Below are 19687 nucleotides of genomic sequence, written 5' to 3'. Positions count from 1 at the left end.
GATATGCTGGCTCTATACACGCTAAAAGTCCTGATTATTTACATGGAGTCTGGTGGAGATATGCTGGCTCTATACACACTAAAAGTCCTGATTATTTACATGGAGTCTGGTGGAGATATGCTGGCTCTATACACGCTAAAAGTCCTGATTATTTACATGGAGTCTGGTGGGTTTGGGTTTCATGATGCGTGTGTGTGTGTGTGTGTGTCTGTGTGTGTGTGTGTGTGTGTGTGTGTGTGTGTGTGTGTGTGTGTGTGTGTGTGTGTGTGTTGTTTGAATCCTGTTCTCCTATTGGACAGATTTCGTGTTGGTGTGGGAGGAGCCTATACACTCGCAGAAGGAGGAGAGCACAGGTGTTAGCCCCGCCCACAGCAAGTGGCGGGAGGTGTTTCTGAATAAACTGCGACTCTCCGGACTGCTGCTGGAGCAGGTGAGCAAAACGAACACACATCTGAACAAACATGACTGCTGAACTTCTTCAGATACACATTCCAACAAAGTCCATACAACCATCAATCCATTAATCGATTTGTAACGGAACAAATGTAGTGATTTTAACCCAAACAAACATCTTTTTATCAACTTAACTCTGTAGTTTTGGTGTCTAAACCAAACCAAACTGGGACTGCTACCTTCTCTAGTTTACTTTGGACAAAAAAAGTTGATAAAAGTGACAGAACCGTGACAGAAGTTAGAAAAAAAAGGAACAAAACACAGATTTTAACCCAAACATCTTTCACAGAGTAGTTTTGGTGCCTAAACAAAACCAAACAAACGCTCCTCTGCATGGCTGTGGGAACAAATTTTGAGTTGGGGGTGCTGAAAATTTTCCGAGAGTGACATTTTCAGCCAAAGTCAACCACTACACACCACACTGCATCCATCGCAACACTCCACAAACGAAAAAACACAAAACAAGAATGAAATCCAAAATCCAAGACATGGCAAAACTAGGCACGGGTAACGCAGGATATAGGCCACAAAGCTACGACATAATGGTACAGAACAGGCCTACTACAAGCTCACGCACTGAGTCACAAAATGCACGGGTATAAAACCCATCACTGAATTAAATTAAATCAAAAGTTAGCTGCCTCGTCATCTGTTGCTAGCAGGGTCGCGGTGGGAGTGACAGGTGCAGAGGTGCTGCTGCTGCTACTTCCTTCGGTTACAGTTGCTGGGTTTTCTGACTCAGGTGATCTGATTACAGCAAAGACAACGTCAGCAGTATTGACGGCAGAATAGGCTCCAGAATATCTCCTTCTGGATTGACAGGTGACATATTAGAAAATCAATAATTATTATATTGTTATTAAATTACATTTATATATCTGCATTCATATCAAAACTTCAAGACTTTCAACCATCAACATGTCATTTATTAATGTGTATTTGTGTCTAAATGACATATAAACATCTTTTTATACTCTGTGTTGCCTGGAAACGCTTCCAACACGCTGGCGTGTGGCGTGAAAAATAGGCGTTGGTTCTATTTCTACCTGTTACCATGGGAACTGAAATAAACATGGACACGCCACGCAGCCAGTATGCAGCCGGACTAATGAATGAGACGAGACGAGCGAGCACGCCTTGTGTGTGTGTGTGTGTGTGTGTGTGTGTGTGTGTGTGTGAATGTGTGTACTGGGGGAAACCTTGTGCAGATATGTGTTAACGTGACATTTGTGTCTCCGTGTGTCTCTGCAGAAAGACGTCCTGCAGACGAAGACAAAGGTCACTTTCGTGCTGCTCAGCGCTCCGTGGAGCGTCCTGTGTTTCTACGCCGAGGAGATCAGTCTCAGAGTCCCTCTGCAGGTGGGACAACAATGCAGTGGGACAGAGACACAGTGGGACAAATACACAGTGGGACAAATACACAGTGGGACAGATACACAGTGGGACAGATACACAATGGGACAAATACACAGTGGGACAAATACACAGTGGGACAGATACACAATGGGACAAATACACAGTGGGACAAATACACAGTGGGACAGATACACAGTGGGACAAATACACAATGGGACAAATACACAGTGGGACAGATACACAGTGGGACAGATACACAGTGGGACAAATACACAATGGGACAAATACACAGTGGGACAGATACACAGTGGGACAAATACACAGTGGGACAAATACACTGTGGGACAAATACACAGTGTGTCAGATACACGTGGGACAAATACACAGTGGGACAGATACACAGTGGGACAAATACACAGTGTGTCAGATACACAGTGGGACAAATACACAGTGGGACAAATACACAGTGGGACAGATACACAGTGGGACAAATACACAGTGTGTCAGATACACAGTGGGACAAATACACAGTGGGACAAATACACAGTGGGACAGATACACAGTGGGACAAATACACAGTGTGTCAGATACACGTGGGACAAATACACAGTGGGACAAATACACAATGGGACAGATACACAGTGGGACAAATACACAGTGTGTCATATACACAGTGGGACAAATACACAGTGGGACAAATACACGGTGGGACAAATACACAGTGGGACAAATACACAGTGTGTCAGATACACAGTGGGACAAATACACAGTGGGACAAATACACAGTGGGACAAATACACAGTGTGTCAGATACACGTGGGACAAATACACAGTGGGACAAATACACAATGGGACAAATACACAGTGGGACAAATACACAGTGGGACAGATACACAGTGGGACAGATACACAGTGGGACAAATACACAGTGGGACAGATACACAGTGGGACAAATACACAGTGGGACAAATACACAGTGGGGCAGATACACAGTGGGACAAAAATAAAAATCCTGTCCTGCAAAATCCCAAGAGAAAGACTCCTGAATCCCGTCCCGCTCCTGTTTGGTTCCCTATGTTCTCTGAAGTTAACAGACTTCAGAGAACATAGTCAAATGGTCAAATCACTGAGGTTGCCTCGGAAATTTAGGCTACACTATACATGCATTACCTACAGGTCTAGGTAACATGTATTACCTGCAGGTCTAGGTAACATACATTACCTGCAGGTCTAGGTAACATGTATTACCTGCAGGTCTAGATAACATACATTACCTGCAGGTCTAGGTAACATGTATTACCTGCAGGTCTAGGTAACATGTATTACCTGCAGGTCTAGGTAACATACATTACCTACAGGTCTAGGTAACCTGTATTACCTGTAGGTCTAGGTAACATGTATTACCTGCAGGTCTAGGTAACATGTATTACCTGCAGGTCTAGGTAACATACAGTGGGGGAAATAAGTATTTGACCCCTTGCTGATTTTGCAGGTTTGCCCACTTACAAAGAATGCAAAAATCTACAATTTTAATCATATGTACATTCTAACAGTGAAAGACAGAATCCGAAAGAAAATTCCAGAAAATCACATCATATGAATTTATTAAAATTGATAACCATCTGATGAGGAAAAACAAGTATTTGACCCCCTGGACAAACAGCAAGTATTCTGGCTCCTACAAGCCAGTTAGTCTTTCTTTAAGACACAGCCCCAATCCGAACCAATTATCTACATCAAATACACCTGCCTCACCTCGTTACCTGTATAAAAGACACCTGTCAACACCCAAACAACCAGCATCCAACATCACCACCATGGGCAAGACCAAAGAGCTTTCTACGGACATCAGGGACAAGATTGTTGATCTTCACAAGGCTGGGATGGGCTACAAGAGAATCGGAAAGCAACTTGGAGAGAAAAGATCAACTGTCGGTGCAGTTATCAGGAAATGGAAGAAGCATCACACCACCGCCAACCTCCCTCGGTCTGGGCTTCCACACAAGATCTTGCCTCGTGGGGTGTCCCTGATCATGCGAACGGTGAGGAATCATCCCAAAACCACAAGGGGGGAACTGATGAATCAACTGAAGGCAGCTGGGACCACAGTTACAAAAAGAAACGCTTGGTAACACACTACGCCCGTCATGGATTGAAATCCTGCAGCGCACGCAAGGTCCCCCTGCTCAAGAAGAAACATGTACAGGCCCGCATGAAGTTCGCCATTCACCACCTGGATGACTCAGAAGAGGCCTGGAAGAAGGTGATGTGGTCAGATGAGACCAAAATAGAACTTTTTGGCCTCAACTCAACTCGTCGTGTTTGGAGGGCAAAGAACACCGAGTACAACCCAAAGAACACCATCCCCACCGTCAAGCATGGTGGTGGCAACATCATGCTTTGGGGGTGCTTTTCAGCCAAGGGGACGGGACAACTCCATCGTATTGAGGGGAGGATGGACGGGGCCATGTATCGTGGAATTCTGGACCGACATCTCCTTCCCTCAGTGAGAGAGCTGAAGATGGGTCGAGGATGGGTGTTTCAGCACGACAACGACCCTAAGCACACCGCCAAAGCAACAAAAGAGTGGCTGAAGAAGAAGCACATCAAGGTTCTGGAGTGGCCTAGCCAGTCTCCAGACCTGAATCCGATTGAAAATCTTTGGAGGGAGCTTAAAATTCGAGTTGCCAGGCGACAACCTCGGAACCTGAATGATTTGGAGGCTGTCTGCAGGGAGGAGTGGGCCAACATCCCTGCCGAAATGTGCACAAACCTTGTCACCAACTATAAAAACCACTTGACATCTGTGCTGGCCAATAATGGCTTTTCTACAAAATATTAACATGCTGTTTGTCCAGGGGGTCAAATACTTGTTTTTCCAATCAATCAATTTTAATAAATTCATATGATGTGATTTTCTGGAATTTTCTTTGGGATTCTGTCTTTCACTGTTAGAATGTACATATGATTAAAATTGTAGATTTTTGCATTCTTTGTAAGTGGGCAAACCTGCAAAATCATCAGCAAGGGGTCAAATACTTATTTCCCCCACTGTACATTACCTGCAGGTTTAGGTAACATGTATTACCTGCAGGTCTAGGTAACATACATTACCTGCAGGTCTAGGTAACATGTATTACCTACAGGTCTAGGTAACATGTATTACCTGCAGGTCTAGGTAACATGTATTACCTACAGGTCTAGGTAACATGTATTACCTACAGGTCTAGGTAACATGTATTACCTGCAGGTCTAGGTAACATACATTACCTGCAGGTCTAAGTAACATACATTACCTACAGGTCTAGGTAATTGACACTTTCAATTGCAACATCTGCTTTCCAGAATCCATTTTGCCGACTCTCAGTGTAGTCGCTGACGCTGATTGATTGGCTTGTAACAGGGCAGCTGCTTTGTCTTGCTCTGATAGGCTACTCTGCGGCTAGCAGTAGACAATCAACAAACGTATTGTGAGTTGTAAGTGGTTCTCTTTTCTAAAAAGAAATGCCTCGCAATCTTTGGGCGCACTCACCGCATTGCAGCGTAATTTTTTTATTGAATCTCCGGCTACGTCCCGTTCCCATTGATTTCTATGCTCTATTCCGTCCCTGTCACGTTACCAACAGTGAAAATGACTCCTGTACCACGGGACTCTGACGGGAAAATTGTCTTTGTGTCATCACGTTGTATGTGTGTGTGTGTCTACTCATCCTACATGGTGCGCACTCTCTTTTTCAATGCTTGTTTTAATTCTTTTGATGCTTTTATTTCGTGTCCCGCTGCAGGTGGTCACCGCCCCGATCATTAACTGGTCCGAGCACTTCCTGTCCCGGTTGTCCCTCCCCAACCCTTTTTCTCAGGACGTCCCGAACCCCCCGCCGGACTACTTCACCTGCCAGTTCAGGACCAACAAGCTGCAGAGGTGAAATATCACACAACCCTATTTTTCAAATGTTTTTGTGTGAAAACACTAGACAAAAATGTTGGAAAACAGCCTTGAAATCACCATCACCAAACCCACCAGACTGCATGTAAATAATCAGGACTTTTAGCGTGTATAGAGCCAGCATATTTCCACCAGACTCCATGTAAATAATCAGGACTTTTAGCGTGTATAGAGCCAGCATATTTCGACCAGACTCCATGTAAATAATCAGGACTTTTAGTGTGTATAGAGACAGCATATTTCCACCAGACTCCATGTAAATAATCAGTACTTTTAGTGTGTATACAGACAGCATATTTCCACCAGACTCCATGTAAATAATCAGGACTTTTATCGTGTATAGAGCCAGCATATCTCCACCAGACTCCATGTAAATAATCAGGACTTTTAGCGTCTATAGAGCCAGCATATCTCCACCAGACTCCATGTAAATAATCAGGACTTTTAGCGTGTATAGAGCCAGCATATCTCCACCAGACTCCATGTAAATAATCAGGACTTTTAGCGTGTATAGAGCCAGCATATCTCCACCAGACTGCATGTAAATAATCAGGACTTTTAGCGTGTATAGAGCCAGCATATCTTCACCAGACTCCATGTAAATAATCAGGACTTCTAGCGTGTATAGAGCCAGCATATCTCCACCAGACTCCATGTAAATAATCAGGATTTTTAATCATCGTAAAACACACTTCATTCAAAGTGGACAGAAACTAAATCAAACTATCAAAAGCCGTCTTGGTTCATCTTTCCACTGTTCCAACAATCACCACTCTGGTTTGGTTGAAATAAACCCTTAATTCACCCATTTACATGTGGAGATATGGAGTTTGGTGATGGGGATTTTGGGGCTGTTTCGTATTAAACTAAAAGGATCTTACTCTTTAACTAAAAGGTCTATCTCTGTAGGGATCCTTTCATAATGTTGTCAGACACTTAGAATAATAATCTGAGTCCAGGTGAGAAAGTATGCTACAGAATTTAAAGATTAAGAGATTATTTCTGTCTGCAGGTTTCTGGGCAGCGAGGACAGAGAGACTTTCTTCAAGACAACTCAGAGACACCAGGTGGTGAGTCGGACTCAACATCACACACACACACACACACACACACACACACACACACACACACACACACACACACACACGGACACACAGGCACACAAGAGCATTTTTTTACGCTTTTTGATGGGTTTTTTGCTATTTCGTGACGCCTTTTTGCAGCTTTTTTCAAACTCTTTGTTTGATATGTCCTGTGTTTTCATGGCACCAGAGAACAAACAGACCAACTGTCCTCTGTCAGCTGGTTAAACACTGAGCCGAGAAATATCAAACTACCAAACACTAAACGTGGGCGTCTGGGACCGCGAGGACAGACAGAGGTTAGGTTCCCTACCCTCTCTGTCAACACACTGCACAAACCAAATGTCAAACTCTCTGTTTGACATTTCTTCTTATCAGACAATCCGCCCAGAGGAAACACAGCAGCCAACACCCAAACAATGCCTGGCAGGACAAGATGGAAGATAAGATTGACTTTAATATATTCACATTGGTTTCTAATCAGCATCAGATACTACAAACAACATAGTAGAGTAGTACTACCAGAATAAGAATAGGAGCCATACAAGAGAAGTTACTCCCCCAAACAGAGATATTAATATATAAAACGCTGTGTGTGTGTGTGTGTGTGTGTGTGTGTGTGTGTGTGTGTGTGTGTGTGTGTGTGTGTGTGTGTGTGTGTGTGTGCACGCGTGTGTGTGTAGTGAAATGCACTATGCGTGTGTGTGTGTGTGTGTGTGTGTGTAGTGAAATGCACTGTGTCTGTGTGTGTGTGTGTGTGTGTGTGTGTGTGTGTGTGTGTGTGTGTGTGTGTGTGTGTGTGTGTGTGTGTGTGTGTGTGTGTGTCTGTGTGTATGGGTGTGTGTGTATATGTGTGTGTCTGTGTGTGGGTGTGTGTGTGTGTTTATCATGTCCAGACAAACAAATGGCCTATGTAAGCCCAACAAGAGGTCAGCTATAATGAAATTCATTTCATTTTCTGGCCTTTTGGACCATTTGCAGGCATTTATGAACTTTTATGAACTCCTCCTACAGATTTAAATCAGTCAATATAATCTAAAGACCTTGCTAAAGCTAAAACCCAAAACGCTTTTGTGCTTTTGGTCCAACTGTGTGGGCGTGGCGAGGTGATGGCTTCATGTTCTTCTTGCCTTTTAATGTGATTGAATAAGTAAATATTCGTGATGATCCGATGACTCAATGTCAGTGAAGTGTGAGCTGCAGAAATCACTCTGAGCAGAGCCGTGTTCTGATTGGCTCAGAGACTCAGTAACCAGGATGTTTCAGTCAGCTGACGGATGCTGTGAGTGCAGACCTGCGTTGACGCCTCCTCCTCAAACACAATCTATCAACACACACACACACACACCGTTACACTATTGCACACACTCCTGTCATGTATCATCACGTGATGATGTGTCCTGTCACAACCCGGTCTCACGGCAGTACGTGAATTGGTCACGTTATTTAATATATTGATTCGTGTTCACAGGAACGTTTTTGCCGTTTGTTTCGTGGTGGTCAGCACGAAAATGTAAATTAATGTATTTAAATGGGAAGCACATGTCGTGATCACAGCACGACTACGGTAGCGAGTAGTATGAAAAGCTGAAAATCCGCGTAAGGACGTTGGTTGGGGTGGTGGATGGATCAAACAATTCAGGACTTTCACCCCAGGGATCGCGTCCCGCCTGTGGCGTTTTGTTTCCCTGTTAACCGTCCTGTTACTGTCGCGCATTCTCCGCGGCTGTCTCCCGGCGTGTGACGTTTGCTTTCCCCGTTTGCTTTCCCCGTTAATCTCCGTATAGACCATTTCGTGCTGGCCACCACGAAAAAAAACGAGATTAACGTGTTGTTGTACACGAATCAATAGATTAAAAATAACGTAACAATTTCAAGAACTGCCGTGAGACTGTGTTGCCTGTCATGTTTCATCATGTATATTTTGCTTGCCGTCCTGCAGCTGTACGAGATCCTGGCCCGGACTCCCTATGGTTCGGTGAAGAAGGGCGAGGTAGGAATCGACCGGCTGCTGAGTGAGAAGGTCTTCTCTGCTGCCTACCCGCTGCATGAGGTAACCCTAACCCTGGTTGTATGGGACATAAACATTAACCCTAACCCAGGTTGTATGGGACATAAACATTAACCCTAACACTGGTTATATGGGACGTAAACATTAACCCTAACCCTGGTTATATACAGTGCTTTTAGTTTATGAACCCATGCTAAAGTTGACTAAAAAGAGGAATAAAAAATCATCTTTTGTTAATTGATCTTAATGCCTTACTTAAAAAAATGAGGAAAAATCCAACCTTTAAGGAGACCAAAAATACCTTAAAATACAGGGGGCATAAGTATAGACACCCCTATGTTAAATTCCCATAGAGGCAGGCAGATCTTTATTTTTAAAGGCCAGTTATTTCATGGATCCAGGATACTATGCATCCTGATAAAGTTCCCTTGGCCCCCACATCATCACATACCCTTCACCATACCTAGAGATTGGCATGGGGTACTTTCCATAAAATCATCTCTCAATGCTAATCAATCATCAAAGATCATTTGATCTTTGATGATTGATTTTACCCTGTTTATCTCATCCTTTCCTTCTCTCCCGGTGTTTCTTCAGGGCGGTTTCCAGCCGCCGAACCCCCCGGTGCCCCCCGAGTCCTTCGGTCTGAGACAGATCCTGTACTCGTACTGGGCCACGTGGTCGTCATGGAGACGCTACCAGCCTCTGGATCACATCCGGGAATACTTTGGGGAGAAGATAGCGCTTTACTTCGCCTGGCTCGGTGAATATTAACTAACACAGTGGTTCTCAGGCTTTTTTCAACAATGTTCCCCCTTTGAACAGTTTGTTTAAGCCATGTACCCCCTAACCAGCGCGAAATGTCACATACCCCCTGCAGTCCTCCAGAGTACTCCAGAGTACTCCAGAGTACCCCTAGGGGGACACGTACCCCATGCAGTCCTCCAGAGTACCCCTAGGGGGACACGTACCCCCTGCAGTCCTCCAGAGTACCCCTAGGGGAACACTTACCCCCTGCAGTCCTCCAGAGTACCCCTAGGGGGACACATACCCCCTGCAGTCCTAGGGGGACACGGACCCCCATTTGAGAAACACTGAACTAAACTGTCTCTAACTTTAGTTCCCAAACTTCCTCCAGTTTACTCTAACTAAAGTTCTGATACCACAGCGGAATACCCAAAAACTTTTTAAAAAGTGACAAAATGTCAGAAAAAGAGACAATAAATTGTGAAAAAAGCAATGGAAATGTCGAAAAAGCAATAGAATCTGACAATTTTTATTTTTTTAAGTATAAATTATCAGAAAGAGCAGCAAACAGTAAAAAGTAAAATACATAAATTAAAAAAACTTTTTAAATATTGGGGAAAAAAACAACAAAAGCAAAAACTGAAAAACAAAGACACACTTTGAAAGAAGCAACAGAAACATAAAAGAGTCGCAAAAAGCCAACAAAAAGTAATAAAAACTGTCAAACGTAAAAACAAAGCGACAATGAGTCAAAAGAAGAAAGAAAAGTCTAAAACGTGAGGATGTTTCTTTACTTTTAATACTTTAACTACATTTTCCTGATGATACTTAGAGACTTTTACTGAAGTAACATTTTCAATGCAGAACTTTTACTGTAACAGATTAAGTGGGAATTATGTCTTAAATAAGGCCCTAAATCCTGTCAAATCTGACTCCAGTTTATTAATTCCTGCGCCTTCTTACATCGGACTTAAGTTTACCAGAACGCAGGGATCAATCTGAGACTTGAGTTCAGTTAAGCAAAGTTTACTGTGTCCAGCATAAGAGTTACAACACAGCTGTGGGTTCACAAACATACATTAAAGCGTAACTTGAAAATTTTTGAGGAACTCACTGCAGCTGTTGTTGTTTCCAGCCGCAGCCATTTTATCAGTCAAAAACAATCGATTTCTGAATGCAACGTAACAGGAAAGAGAGTAAAGACGGAAAGCTCCTAAAACTTAGATCCATATAAATGCACGGATAAGTCGTTATTTTGTTGCTATTGAAAAACAATATTGACCTTGTAGTTGAAAAAGGAGCCTCAAATGGAGTCTGTTCATTCGCATTTGGATATCGACTCGTTTTGACTGCCGAGGTGGTAGTGGCCGGAAACAACAACAGCTGCGGTGAATTGCTCAAATCTTTCTTTGCCCCTATCACTCCCATTCAAAAGGCCATTTGACCCAAAAACGAGAATACGGTGAATCTTAAAAGTGGCAATTCGGTCCTAAATATGCTTTTAAACTAAAGTTTACCTCACGTACATTCACAAAATTACCCTAGGATGCATTTTGGCGAGAGTTACGCTTTAAGTCAGAGCTGGTCCACCAAGTTGTCCTCCGAATTATGAGCCCTGATCTGTTCTCTCCCTCAAGCTTTTATCCTATCCTCACAGGGGAGGTGTCTTCGCGTCTTCTAGATTTTTACACAGACACACACACACCATCAAGGTTGGGGCCTCTGTCTGGTGCAACTACCTCTCCTAATCTCGTTAACGGTCTTTCCATTTTTTCTGCTTACCTCCCTGCTTACCTTCCTACGCCTGCGGGTTGTGGGGGGGAAAACTCTGACTGTTGTTTGTGCATATGCACCAAACAGGAGTTCGGAGTATTCGGCCTTCTTGGAGACCTTGACTGGAGTCCTGCATGGGGCTCCAGTTGGGGACTCCATTGTTCTGCTGGGGGACTTTAACGCACACGTGGGCAATGATGGAGACACATGGAGAGGCATGATTGGGAGGAACGGCCTCCCTGATCTAAATCAGAGTGGTTGTTTTGTTGTTGGACTTCTGTGCTAGTCATGGATTGTCTATAATGAAGACCATGTTCGAACATAGGGATGCTCATAAGTGTACCTGGTACCAGAGCACCCTAGGCCGAAGGTCAATGATCGATTTTATAATCGTTTCATCTGATCTGAGGCCGTGTGTTTTGGACACTCGGGTGAAGAGAGGGGCGGAGCTGTCATCTGATCACCATCTGGTGGTGAGTTGGGTCAGGGGGTGGGGGAAGACTCTGGACAGACCTGGTAAGCCCAAACGGGTAGTGCAGGTAAATTGGGAACGTCTGGAGGAGGCCCCTGTCCGACAGACTTTCAACTCACACCTCCGGCGGAGCTTTTCGTGCATCCCTGTGGAGGCTGGGGGCATTGAACCCGAGTGGACAATGTTCAAAGATTCCCTTGCTGAAGCTGCGGTGAGGAGCTGTGGTCTTAGGTGCCTCAAGGGGCGGTAACCCACGAACACCATGGTGGACAACGGTGGTCAGGGAAGCCGTCCGACTGAAGAAGGAGTCTTTCCGGGATATGTTATCCCAGAGGATCCCGGAGGCGGTTGCAGGGTACCAAGGGCCCGAAGGGCTGCAGCCTCTGCCGTGAAAGAGGCAAAGCAGCGGGTGTGGGAGAAGTTTGGAGAAGACATGGAGAAGGACTATCGGTCGGCACCAAGGTGCTTCTGGAAAACTGTTCGCCACCTCAGGAGGGGGAAGCGGGGAACCATCCAAGCTGTGTACCGTAAGGATGGGACACTGTTGACCTCAACTGAGGAGGTAATAGGGCGGTGGAAGGAGCACTTTGAGGAACTCCTGAATCCGACTAATACGCCCTCTATGTTAGAGGCAGAGCTGGAGGATAATGGGGGATCATTGTCAATTTCCCAGGCGGAGGTCACTGATGTAGTCAAACAACTCCACAGTGGCAAAGCCCCGGGGATTGATGAGATCCGTCCAGAAATGCTCAAGGCTCTAGGTGTGGAGGGGCTGTCCTGGTTGACACGCCTCCTCAACATTGCGTGGAAGTCTGGGACGGTGCCAAAGGAGTGGCAGACCAGGGTGGTGGTTTCCCTTTTTAAAAAGGGGGACCAGAGGGTGTGTGCCAATTACAGGGGTATCACACTTCTCAGCCTCCCTGGTAAAGTCTACTCCAAGGTGCTGGAAAGGAGGGTTCAGCCAATAGTCAAACCTCAGGTTGAGGAGGAACAATGCGGATTCTGTCCTGGTCGTGGAACAACGGACCAGATCTTTACTCTCGCAAGGATCCTGGAGGGAGCCTGGGAGTATGCCCAACCGGTCTACATGTGTTTTGTGGATCTGGAAAAGGCGTATGACCGGGTCCCCCGGGAGATACTGTGGGAGGTGCTGCGGGAGTATGGGGTGAGGGGGTCTCTTCTCAGGGCCATCCAATCTCTGTACAACCAAAGCGAGAGCTGTGTCCGGGTTCTCGGCAGTAAGTCAGACTCGTTTCAGGTGAGGGTTGGCCTCCGCCAGGGCTGCGCTTTGTCACCAATCCTGTTTGTAACATTTATGGACAGGATATCAAGGCGTAGTCTGGGTGGAGAGGGGTTGCAGTTAGGTGGGCTGGGGATCTCATCGCTGCTCTTTGTAGATGATGTGGTCCTGATGGCATCATCGGCCTGTGACCTTCAGCACTCACTAGATCGGTTTGCAGCCGAGTGTGAAGCAGTTGGGATGAGGATCAGCACCTCTAAATCTGAGGCCACAGTTCTCAGCAGGAAACCGATGGAGTGCCTACTCCAGGTAGGGAATGAGTCCTTACCCCAAGTGAAGGAGTTCAAGTACCTTGGGGTTTTGTTCGCGAGTGAGGGGACAATGGAGCGGGAGATTGGTCGGAGAATCGGCGCAGCGGGTGCGGTATTACATTAAATTTATCACACCGTTGTGACGAAAAGAGTGCGAAAGAATGAGCCAGAAGGCAAAGCTCTCGATCTACCGGTCAGTTTTCGTTCCTACCCTCACCTATGGTCATGAAGGCTGGGTCATGACCGAAAGAACGAGATCCAGGGTACAAGCGGCCAAAATGGGTTTCCTCAGGAGGGTGGCTGGCGTCTCCCTTAGAGATAGGGTGAGAAGCTCAGTCATCCGTGAGGAGCTCGAGAGAGCCGCTGCTCTTTGCGTCGAAAGGAGCCAGTTGAGGTGGTTCGGGCATCTGGTAAGGATGCCCCCTGGGCGCCTCCCTAGGGAGGTGTTCCAGGCACGTCCAGCTGGGAGGAGGCCTCGGGGAAGACCCAGGACTAGGTGGAGGGATTATATCTCCAACCTGGCCTGGGAACGCCTCGGGATCCCCCAGTCGGAGCTGGTTAATGTGGCTCGGGAAAGGGAAGTTTGGGGTCCCCTGCTAGAGCTGCTCCCCCCGCGACCCGATACCGGATAAGCGGCGAGGATGGATGGATGGATATCCGGTACACAATGCAATTTTATGATATAAAAGTCTTAACCTATAGTTAATGGCTTAGGCTTAACCTTCTAGCTGTCAGAGACATTTCACTTGAACCACTTCATCATTGACTGCACACAGCTCTTTTGCAACAAACAAAAATACACACATTTTGTTAATAAAATATTTCTACACAGAGTATTTATACAGTGTGGTGTTAGTACTCTGACTGAAGTAACCTGAGTACTTGTCTGTCTGCAGGTTTCTACACCGGCTGGCTGCTACCAGCGTCTCTGGTAGGTGTGGTGGTCTTCCTGTTTGGGTTCTGGCTCGTGGCCACCGATGTTCCCGCGTATGTATTCACTCTGTTATGCCCTGCCTCTCAACTTCCTGCACACTGACACACTCTGACACACACTGAGGCCCAAACAGTCACCAAGACTACTTGAGGAATCAGTAGTTAGCATTAACCCTTGTGTTGTCTTCCCGTTGTAGAAATTCTTTTTTCGTTTTCAACACTTTTTTTGACACTTTTTACGATGTTTTTGTCTTTTTTTCCTCCAATTTTTGAAGCTTCTTCAACTTTCTTTCCTCTTTCTTTTTTCAAATGCTATAGAATAGAATAAAACACCCAAATTCAATGAAGAGTGTACTTACTTTAATCCACATTATTTTCTCTGTCTGTGTGTGTGTGTAGGAAGGAGTTGTGTGACAGCGGGGACAGCTTCATCATGTGTCCTCTCTGTGACATCTGCAACCACTGGAACTACTCCAGCATCTGCATCTCCTTCAAGGTACCTGTCTGTCTGTCTGTCTGTCTGTCTGTCTGTCTGTCCGTCTGTCTTTTTACGCTTTTTAAGAAGTTTTTAAGACGCTTTTTTAATACTTTTGTAGATGTTTTTTGGTGCTTTTTGACCTTTTTGGGCGATGTTTTCCACATGTTTTCTTTTTGCATTTGTTTACATTTTTTTGTGCTTTTTAAAATGCTTTTTGGCCTTTTATTGACCTGTCCGTTTGTCCACCTGTGTGTCTGTGCAGGCTGGTATCCTGTTTGATAACGGAGGAACAGTGTTTCTCAGTGTCTTCATGTCTCTGTGGGCCGTCACCTTTCTGGAGTACTGGAAGAGAACTTGTTCGGCTCTGTCTCACCGCTGGGACTGCTCCGAGTTTGAGGACATCGAGGTGAATGTCTCACTTAAACTAAACACTAAATAACTCAAAAGAAAACAAAAGCATAGTCCTTCAGTGCCTTGTCCTCTGAACACCACACGATGGCGCCAACACACAAGCTAGAAGAAAGCTACACTGCTTTTTTTAGAATCAGAAAGAAGTTTATAGCCCCAGTAGTTACCCTCTAAGACAGAGTGTAGGGTAGTTACCCTCTCAGACAGAGTCAAGGGTAGTTACTCTAAGACAGAGTGTAGGGTAGTTACCCTCTAAGACAGAGTGTAGGGTAGTACCCTGCATGGAATTAGCCTTGGTAGTTGGTGTTGAGGATTTCCTCCTCTGTGTCCCCTTTTTTGGGACATTGTGCCTGACTCCAAATAAAAGACATATATATCCCCTCGCATTCGTTAAATTGGAATTACATTGATCCTAAGCAAGAGCCAAATAAGACGATAAGATAAAGTCAAATCCATTTGTTTAATTAGTCAAGTATCAGAGTTATAATACAGAGATCTGTGGGATCACAAAGCACGCAGAGACTAAGTTTCCCAAGCAACAGACAAAAATCCAAAGCCAGTCCACGTATCTCTATACTGTCAGACCTTGTGAGCCCCAACTTTTCTTCCCCTCATCTCTTATACTTTATTTATTGGGCCCCCTCTTCTTCTCCAGCACAGGGACTGCTATAAGTGGTACATTCTGTTCGTGTTACACTTGTTATTATTACTCAATATACTTTACTTGAGGCCTAATTATCTTATATTTACCGCTTAACCCTCCTGTTGTAATCCAGGTCAAATTTGACCCATTTGCCAAAACTTTCTATATCAGAACTATGACAAAAGAACATTGAAAATAGTTACAAATGTTGGAAAAAGCTTCCTTTTTTTTAAACGCTGAATGAAGTGACCAAAAAAATCGGAAAAAGTGACAAAAAAACATCCAAAACATTGCCGAAGGTGACTTTTGGGGAAAAAATCGTCAACAATTTTGAGAAAAGTGTAGAACAAGAACAACAAACTGTTGAAATTTCGACCCAGAAAAACCCAAAGTTGCAGGTCGACAGGAAGACAACACAAGAATTAAGCTAAACCATCTGTGCGTCAGAGTTCCTTTATTCGGGGAACCACCGTCTCTATGACAGCACACAACTCTGTGCAATAAGCATACATCAAAACTAGGGCTGTCAGTTTAATGCGTTATTAACGGCGTTAACGCTAACAAATTTTAACGGCGACAATTTTTTTATTGCGCGATTAACGCATAGATAGTTAAAGAAGGATTAACGTTCTTTCGGATCTAGCTAGACCGGAAGCAAAATTATGAATCCCACTATGGCCATGCCAAGACCCGCCCTACGAAGCAGCTCGATTGGTTGGAGTTAGGCATTTCACCTCGAGTGGTAGGAGAGCAGATTTGTCAGGGGATAGGACAAATGGGGTTACGTTACATTGGACGCCTGGCCAATAGTAGTGATTGAAGGGCAGGTCTTGGCGTGGCCATAGTGGGATTCGTAATTTCACAGACCGGAAACAAAACAGGCACACGCTGCGGCCGCACACACTTGTTGGGGCTTGCGAGCCGCGTAGCTAGTAGGCTCGTCACGGCGATTAGCTTCGGAGCGAGTAGTGACTCAACAGTCAGTGAGAGAAACAAAGTGTCTCCTCTGTTCTTTCTGACCACGGTGGGAAACCTGGAGCAGGAAAAGTTAACCCTCTCCTTACGTTGGTTATGGAGAACGAGAACAAGGAAATGAGTCGGGGGGAACCATAGTCGCTGTGACGACCAGCCACGCTCGCCTACGTATATGCCTATGTTGTTTTCAATAAAAAAAAAAAAAACATTTGCACAAAGCAAGCAGATCCACTTTTCCATGTTGATAAGAGCATTAAAACAAAAAAATATAATGGGACAAAAAGAAATCAAGGGACATTTAGAATAGATAAAAATGTGTGATTAATTGCAATTAATCGTGAGTTAACTATGAAATTAATGCGATTGATCGCGATTAAATATTTTAAATCGTTTGACAGCACTAACCAAAACACACTTGGTTTCTTATGGAAACCTTTTACATTCTTATTATATTTATCTGTAACTAGTAAGAACATTATTCTATAATGTATACATACACAAACAAACATATTAAACATTAACAAGAATAAACAGTAAATACAGAAACAGAGACACAAATACAAAATATATGTTTAAGTAAATTAGTTTAAGCACTGTGTGGTGTAGGGAATTAATTCCTGTGCCTTCTTTGATCAGACTTAACCCTTGTGTTGTCTTCGGGTCAAAATTGAAAATTATCCCCCTATTTTGACTAATAGTTAAGATCAGATGATGTTGAGTGGATCACAAACTGGTTTATGTCAAAGTTGAGTCAGGATACTGTTTTGAAACCATTTAAACATGTTTTTCAAATGCTATAAAATTCAATAGAACAACAAAAATTTAATGGAAGAAATCATTAAATTTAACTGCGAAGAATGTTCTATCCATACAGCGTACATCGATGCATCCATATTATTTTTTTTTGGCATTTTGGTTGAAAGAACCCCATTTTTTCTGATATTAAAAACTTTAAAAAGGAGTCAAGTTGGACCCAAGGACAACACAAGGGTTAAGTTTATCAGAACAATCAGTCCAGCATAAGAGTTACAAACAGAGACTAAGTTTCCCTAGCAACAGACATCAAGTAAGAGCTGGTCCACCAAGTTGTCCTCTGAATTATGAGCCCTGATCTGTTCTCTCCCTCAAGATTTTATCCTTTCGTCACAGGGGGTGTGTCTTCTAGTTTCTAGACAGAAACTGGTATCTTGTATTGTCTGTGTGGGCAGATGTAAACTGATTTAGTGTACCAGTGATTATCTCTCTTTTGTTCGCTGTACTTCAGGCTGCGTCTGACATTCACACGGCGGTTAATTTTTTCCTGAACTTCTTAATATTGTTCCCATTTTTTGGGGAGTTTCTGATGATTGTCGTCCCTCTGTCCTCCACAGGAGCGACCACGTCCAGAGTTCACCGCTATGGCGCCGATGACCATGAGGAACCCGGTTACCGGAGCAGAGGAACCCTACTTTCCTGAAAAGAAACGGCTCAAAAGAACTCTGACCGGCTGCATGGTCATCATTATTTTGGTGAGGCTCCCGACCTTTGAAGTCCAGTTTGCACCAAAGATTCGCGACGAGACAAGGTTAAACACTGCACCCGTCAGTCTGCAGCATTCTGAAACCTGCGGTGTATCATCTCCATAACAACGCCTCTTTGTACTTCTGTCCTAACTTCTGACTTCAAGGATTTTTGTAGGTGGATATATAATTTATTTCTTCTAAACATGAATGTGAATAATGTTAGTGAGAGTGACACGCTTGCTACAGTTGAATTTCTAGTAGTGATGCACCAAATCCAGATTTTTGGGGTTCGGCCAAATATCAAATCCACTGGTTACAATTCTGCCGAATCCGAAACCGAATACCAAATCCTCCTCCCATCTTCAGTCCATGAACACAGTAAACACATTGAATGAAGTAAGCAGTGACTGTCCTTCCTTTGCTGTACCTGAAGTTGCTGCATTTTGGCTGCTGTCTGGAGATTCCTTCATGCACAACTCGTATTCTTTCAGATGTTTCATACTAAATGTTGTAACAGCGGCCATGTTGTGTATTGTTTAGAGTCCTCGCCACCACCAGACCAATCAGCATTGCAAATTGAACATGTCGCTGGACTTGAATGGCCTTCTTTTGACTGAAAGTACGCAACCGTGCGTACAACTTGTTAACCGTGTTAAAGCCAGAAGTACGCAACCGTGCGTACATCTTGTTAACCGTGTTAAAGCCAGAAGTACGCAACCGTGCGTACATCTTGTTAACCGTGTTAAAGCCAGAAGCTCCAAAGTTTAAAAGTCTTTAACCCTCCCAGTGTTGCAAAGTAGACTTTATATGCCACAGTTACTTTTTTCCTTCAGATCGTTTATAGATTTGGATGTTTCCGAGCGCACTTGAAGGCAGCATATTTTTTGAGGGGTACAAATCTGCCTCTTCTAAATATTGCGGGGGTGGGGACATATCCCCTGCATCCCCCTCAGAAACATATGCATATGGTAGTACCCGTAAATTTTACTTCCTGTGTGCAGATTGCTGTGGTGCTGATGGTCCTCATCGCCATCATTCTGTATCGCACTATCCTGAGCATCATCATCTCCAAGTCTAAAAACTTTTTATCGTTCTCTGTGAGTACAACACAACACACCTACACTGCTTTTTTATATCTGAATAAGGTTGAATAGAAAGATCAGAGGCCCCAGGATGCTTCCCTGAGGGACTCCAGGACAACATATTGACTTAACACTTATGTTATGCTGTGTACTACTTTCAACCTATTTTTCACACTTTCTGTTTTCTTTTACTCTTTTAATGTTTCTTCCATGCCTTTGATGGTTTTATGATGTTTTGACACTTTGTGTGTCTCTGTTTGTGCGTGTGTGTGTGT

The 19687-nt window shown here is 44.2% G+C and overlaps 1 protein-coding gene across 1 annotated transcript in view; it reads left to right on the top strand.

Annotated features, from left to right (window-relative positions):
* LOC114553048 (anoctamin-7) overlaps positions 1–19687 on the top strand; it is a 34356-nt gene that overhangs the window by 2972 nt on the left and 11697 nt on the right. Inside the window, exons 3-13 of the mRNA XM_028574144.1 lie at positions 300–430; positions 1705–1812; positions 5595–5731; positions 6768–6825; positions 8780–8890; positions 9446–9611; positions 14288–14378; positions 14724–14820; positions 15065–15208; positions 18199–18336; positions 19332–19427. Of these exons, the coding sequence (XP_028429945.1) occupies positions 300–430; positions 1705–1812; positions 5595–5731; positions 6768–6825; positions 8780–8890; positions 9446–9611; positions 14288–14378; positions 14724–14820; positions 15065–15208; positions 18199–18336; positions 19332–19427 (1277 nt within the window). The remainder of the gene's footprint in view (positions 1–299; positions 431–1704; positions 1813–5594; positions 5732–6767; positions 6826–8779; positions 8891–9445; positions 9612–14287; positions 14379–14723; positions 14821–15064; positions 15209–18198; positions 18337–19331; positions 19428–19687) is intronic.

This window comes from Perca flavescens, chromosome 3 (genome assembly GCF_004354835.1).
Source record: "Perca flavescens isolate YP-PL-M2 chromosome 3, PFLA_1.0, whole genome shotgun sequence".
NCBI lineage: Eukaryota > Metazoa > Chordata > Actinopteri > Perciformes > Percidae > Perca > Perca flavescens.
The sequence above is the reverse complement of the archived record's forward strand: the minus strand, read 5'-3'. Positions and strand labels throughout refer to the sequence as shown.